Raw genomic sequence first — 6220 nt, 5'->3', positions numbered from 1 at the left:
CGCTGTTTGTGGTCCACGGAAGAACATCGGTTTGTGTGACTGAATCCAGCCCACCAGAGGGACACTCACCTGTCCTGTGCAGCTTGATTTGGGGTTTCCAGGTGATATCCAGCAGTCTGCGCTGACGGTCGATCTCTTCCTCGTACTGGACGATCGTTTTTTCAAACTCCAAGAATATTTGTTCAGCAGCAGCAGTTAGTCGCTCGTTGATGAACTCTCTCAGATACTGAACTGAAGGCATCGTTGCTGCCGCAGCTCACACACAGCTATACACTCTGCTACCTTCAAACTTTACTGACCCCGACACCCGTGGAAAGTTAATAGCTACTTCAGCTTTTTCCTGTTTACTTCCACCTGGTGTCACATAGGGAAGTTCCGGCGGTGGAGGGCGGCTAACTTTCGTTCCGCTGTTGTCACATCGCTCTCACAGAAAACTTCATGTTTGATCTGAACAGTGATTTCAATCACAAAGTGACGACACAGCAGACGGACCCACAGATCTCACCAGCAGGTCTGCCTTCGTGGTTCCTCCGGGTTCAGTGACCGTTTTACCCACAACACAAACCGTTACCATGACTACCATGAATAGATGTCCAGCCCTCTATTTTAAAGTTTGGCATTAAATTATTTTTGGGTCTGTTTGGCTGAAATAATGTTATAATTCACTAATACTGGTTTTTGCACGACTCCAACCAGTGACAACACTCACATATAAATACATCTGTCTGCTTGCTTTCTTTGCTTAGTAGTAATAATAATAATAATGACATTATTGTACATGTCTTGATGCATTCTCAGTCAGTGCCATCACCACTGATCAATGGTGAAGACTGTTTGCATATTAATGATCATGAAACTGACCTCACAGCTCGTTGCTGGTCAGTGCTGCTGGTGTCAGTCGCTGTGCAAAGGGCTGAAAGATCTGTCGCTTTATTACCTATTCAGGTTGTAAATCATGTTTTTAAAAAGTAACTAAGTAACTAATTACTTTCAAAAATAAGTAATCAGTAAAGTAACAGGATTACTTTTTTGGGGAAGTAATCAGTAATTAGTTACTGATTACTTTTTTCAAGTAACTTGACCAGGATTGCTTATCATACAAAAACATGAAACAGGTAAATATTAAATTATATGTTAAAAATGTGTGTTATTTACAGCATAAATTTCATGTGCTATAATTTATGCATATGTTCGTGGCCTACTGTGACCTGTATACTCAGTGGTTAAAGTGGGTCGTAAAAATGTGAAACACAATTTAAGGTTTAGACCTGGCAGTCAGGATGAAGAATGAGCATGAAGGGAAGAACATTTTCTAACGTTTCTGCTCAACGAATGTCAGCAAACTCATGTTTGTGTCTGCCAGATAAAGGTCCAGCTGCTGTGTGATGTGACTGAGAGAAAGATGTAAGAAGGATAGCAGAGGAAGAAGAGAGGTGAGATTAAGGGTAAGGATGCCCAGTAAGATTTGATAAACAAACAAAAAACTATACAAACAATAATGAATGAATGAAACTCGAGCTGTGAGTGATCTTTGATCAGGTTCTCTTTGTTTGAGAGATGCTGTCAGTGTGTTTCTGACTGCGCTGTAGCTTCATGATCATCCTAGATCATGAAGGTACAGAGTTTGTCAGCTGTGACGAAACAAAGAAGAGTCCAGTTTAGAGGCAGCACTGTTACTCTCCAGACAAGCTGAGAGCAACAATTCTTCTCGTTTTAACAATATCCAAGAAAACAACCAGAGTTCTTCATCTCTCACTTGGAAGTAGCAAATATAACCACACAAAGAACCAGGAAATCATTATATTTACTGTCATGTTTAACTAATGAAGAAGCTCCTTTGTGTTTTCTCTTGTCCAGCTGTCATTTCTCGTGGTGTACCACAGGGTCTTAGTCTTGATGCATTCTCATCCACCTAAGTAAATCTCCAAAAGTTGGAGAATTTGCATAATCATGATGGAGCTGACCTCCCCTTCAGTAGCTAATTTCAATGCAAATGTGCTGTTTATAAGGTTGGGGAAACCTGCAGTCAGCTGAGACTGAAGAAGTCACCTGGATGAGTGACGAAACGTTTCTCCAGCTGAAGACGTCCAGATGAACAGAATCAACTTTTGGAGACCAGCCTTAGGTCAGTATCCTCTGATCTGAGGACGTGATGGCTGCAGTTACAGCCACACAGTGGTAATATCCACCAAATATTAGTGTAGAGGCTTATATGTAACACTACATTCACACTTTTCTTTCTTTGAACATAGAATTTCATTTACAGGATCATAAATAACTGGGTTTGGTTTAGAATTAATTTAAATACTCACATAACACTGTATTCTAAAATAAGTGCGCACATTTTAGTTGACACTGTTATGTATGATTTAATCTTTTTGTTGTCTGAGTTACCTCAGCTGCAGCTGCTCCAGTCTCTTGATTGATGAGCCAAGAGGTGGAAAAGGGGCGGAGCAAGTCTGTATGGAGAACTGCAAACTGGCTCATACCATAACTCTGGATCATGGGGGGAATTGGATTTTTTTAGTTAGTTGTTTTTGTGTATTTTACCCCTTTTATGTGTTTTTGTGGGATGATCAGCCACTATTAAGTTTCTCCTTTGTCTCACTTACCTGACAGAGGGAGCTCGACGCGCCGCCGCTTTGACAGCTGGCTCGGGCAGGAGTTGTTCGGTTAGAGGCTTGCTGTTTGGAATAACACTCGATCGCCGGTGGATTGGCATAATCTGGACTGTGACTGGGTCAAAATGGCAAGTAGTAGTGGAGGGCTTTCTGACGATGAGGAAATGGACATTGATTGAAATAAATTGGACATAGTAGAAACGCGGGGGTTAGGAAGGACAGGTTGAAATCTGCGCCGACACGGAAGCGAGCACTTGAAGAGGAAGATGGTAGGCATGAAGTAATGATGGAAGAATTTAAAGTGATATTGAAATTCAAACCTGGGAATGAAATAATGGGACTGAGTCCAATTGCTCTGACTGAGCTCTGAGCTGGCTAAGGTGCTCCGAGACGGGTGATTGTTTGTGAAATGTAAAAATGCAGAACAAAAGTCTAAAGCGCTTGTGGCGGAGGTGTGGTCCAGGTGTTCTGGGAATCCATCCTACTTGGCAAACCATCCTACCCGTTGTTTCTGCGCATGCGCACAACATGAAACTAACTGCCAAACCATCCTACCTTTGTTAATGTCACCTGCAAGCATACTTAAACTGCTAAAATTCAGTAGCAAACCATCCTACCTTTGTCAACATGAGCTAGAAACGTACTTTAACAGCTAAAATTGCCAAAGTAGGATGATTTGTCAGAACACCGGGCACGGCTGCAGGGGAGGAGTGGTGCAGTGAGCTCAACAGGGCGGTGCTGGAGACGCAGGTGAGAACAGCTGATGGCGTTTGGACTGATGATGGTTTCCTTCCCCTTTTATAGTGAGATGGGAGAGTGAGCAGAGGGGGAGCTGGGAATCAGCTGAGACTGGAGCTGTCAGACTGTGCACGGTCATAACAAATGAAAACTAAAAATAAACGTGGCATCTGGCGACAGAGAACTGTGCGTGTGTGTGAAGTGCATTTCACAGCGCTCAAGTTGAAAATGCTTTGTAAAAAAGGAGATTATGGACAGGAAGGTGGTTAGTGAGAGGAGAGGATGTAGAGGAGTGATTTCAGGTATTCCCAGTGGGGAAAATCTGGAGGAGATGAGGAAAGTGATCAACGGAGGAGAAATCACTGGAATAAAAGGACTGCAAGCTGTTAGAAATGGAGAAAAATAGTCCGTCAGTACTGCTTGAGTTCCAAGGGAATAGCTGCCAGAGAAAGTCATGGTGGAGTACATGAGTTTTAGTGTCCGTGTTTATGTGCCTCCTCCACTCAGGTGCTACAAATGTCAGAGCTTTGGTCCCATAGTGTGTAAAGGAAGAGTGAGGTGTGGAAGATGCGGGGGAGAACATATGTATGGTGACTGTGGCAGGAGTCAGGTTAAGTGTTGCAACTGTGGGTGGAGTGATCACAGTAAGGAAGCAGGCAGCAGAGATTCAACAAGTTGGAACAGAGGAGAGGATATCTTATGCACAAGCTTTGAGGAGAGTAAATAACAAGGGCAGAAGACCTGATGAGGAACAAGGAATAGGTGATGGGAGAGGGATGGAGGAGAAGGGCAGGAATCAGCCTGAAGTCCAAATGGATAAACGTGTCTTGTTCTTGGCGCAAGTCAAAACAGAAAAGATCAAGATAGTAGTAAGAGCAGCAGCAAAGTTTTTCAAAGTGAAGATTTGTCTTGGGGAAAAATACATTGAGATCTTAGTCATGGAGAATGTACATCAGACCTACAAGCTATAACTTAATGCTAATTCTTCAATGGAAAGCTAGGAGCCTATTGCAAATGGACAAGAACTGAAGGGAGCTATTTGTGCATTAAATTTGAAGCCGGGTATTATATGTGTACAAGAAACAGATTTAAACCAAGTCTAGACTTTGTTATTCAAGGATACTCGAGCATTCAGGTGGGTAAAAGTGGAGGATGTGCAACGTTTGTTAAGAATGAAATTAAGTATAGTCGGCTACAGCAGAGTTAGAGGTGATAGTTGTAGAAGTACGGTCTCAGAAAGGAAATATCAAAATAATTAATTTTTAGAGTCCGTTTAAAAAGTTGGAGAGGAAAGAAATGCAAATGCTTCTTAGGGATTGGAGAGGGAAACTACACCAAGCACTTCATAAGGGCAGCGTAATGACACCAGTGGGAAGGTGGTAGAGGATGTAGTTGAGGAGAAGGATTTAGTGGTTCTAAATGATGGCTCTGGCACAAGGGTGGATTTGGTAAGAGGTACAGAGTCGTGTCCTGATGTCACAATGGTTTCACAATGTTTGTCAGGTAGGAGCACATGGAAAGTGTTAAAAGAGAGTACGATTGGTAGTGATCATTATCCGATAGTTATTGATATTTGTGTAGACGCTGATGCAACAGAAAAAGAGGAAATGGAGGTTTGATGAAGCAAACTGGTGTTTGTGGAAAACCTTAAGCATCAGTTAAATTCTACAGTTAGTCAGATTATGACTTATGCAGCAACAGCATCCATCCCAAAGAAAGGTGGCAGTAAAAGGATAAAGGTAGTGCCATGGTGGACGCAAGAACGTACAGCCATAATCAAAGCCAAGAACAAAGCATTTAAAATGCTAAAAAGAGCACTGTGTGTTTAAAAATCTCATATGCTACAAAAGGAAACGGGCAGAAGTAGGAACGGTAGTTAAATCAGCTGAGAGGGAATATTGGAGGAAGTACTGTAATACTTTGGGGAGATCGACCCCTTTGGAGAGTCTGGACAACTATAAAGAAAATGTCTGGGAAGAGGAACGAGTATGGTTATCCAGTAATGAAAGATAATGACAGATTATTAGTAGATAATAGGAGTAAAGCTGAATTATTGGAAAGAGCATTTGCAAAAGTTCACAGCACAGAAAATTACTGCAGATATCAGCGGAAGAGAAGAAACACGAAGGTCTGATAAATATCATGTTTTCAGTAGCAGAGTTAAAAAATTCATTAATGGAAGTAAGAAATACGACTCCAGGTAGAGATCAGATAGTTATTGTATGATTAAAAACTTAAGCAACCCTCCTAAGACTATATTAGTAAAATGTTCAAAGTATGGGAAGAAGGTAGAAACGATCATTGTTCCTGTATGTAAGCCAGGAAAGGATCCAGCCTTGGCGGAAAGTTATAGACCGATAGCTTTGACATCACATTTGGGGAAAATAATGGAAAAAATGGTGAATGAAAGATTAATTGACTTTTTGGAAACTAATAGTAAGATCAAGTATTACCAAAGTTTAGAAAAGGAAGAAGCACGATAGATCCAGCTGTGCGTCTAGAGCATGAAATAAGGCGTGCCCAAGTGAACAGGGAGAGTGTAGCAGCCGTGACTGTAGATGTCGAGAAGGCGTACGATGTGATGTGGAAAGAAGGACTCCTGATCAGGTTGCATCAGATCGGTATTAAAGGGAGGACGTATAAATGGATTTGTAGGTGGAGAAACCGCGCCAACCCACACTCCAGTCCAGAAGGTGGCAGTAATGCACCTAACGTTGTTTTGCCAACCGCCATTAAAATGTAGAAGAAGACGGTGATGCGGGCAGGTCTGTTTGAGTCATAATGTTTGTTTTACACATTGAGTAGAGTTCTGTTACTTTGACCTGTTTTATGGGTCTAAGATTTTGATGATCTTTTGTATA

General features: G+C 41.8%; 1 protein-coding gene and 1 gene segment (V, D, J or C); one reads left to right on the top strand and one right to left on the bottom strand.

Annotated features, from left to right (window-relative positions):
* LOC102193630 (zinc finger protein OZF-like) overlaps positions 1–576 on the bottom strand; it is an 18619-nt gene extending 18043 nt beyond the window's left edge. The window contains exon 1 of one of the 2 annotated variants that reach the window (XM_013915460.1): positions 70–576. In XM_013915460.1, coding sequence (XP_013770914.1) covers positions 70–241 — 172 coding nt within the window. In that variant the 5' untranslated portion in view covers positions 242–576. The remainder of the gene's footprint in view (positions 1–69) is intronic. The other variant, XM_013915461.1, reaches the window with a different exon arrangement.
* A 2179-nt stretch (positions 577–2755) lies between these two features.
* LOC102210889 (Ig kappa chain V-VI region NQ5-78.2.6-like) overlaps positions 2756–6220 on the top strand; it is a 73042-nt gene continuing 69577 nt past the window's right edge. Inside the window, exon 1 of the V gene segment in view lies at positions 2756–2890.

Source organism: Pundamilia nyererei, unplaced genomic scaffold, assembly GCF_000239375.1.
Source record: "Pundamilia nyererei isolate P.nyererei 1_Seehausen unplaced genomic scaffold, PunNye1.0 scaffold00307, whole genome shotgun sequence".
Taxonomy (NCBI): domain Eukaryota; kingdom Metazoa; phylum Chordata; class Actinopteri; order Cichliformes; family Cichlidae; genus Pundamilia; species Pundamilia nyererei.
Note: the sequence above shows the minus strand (reverse complement) of the source record. Positions and strands in the feature narration are given on the sequence as shown.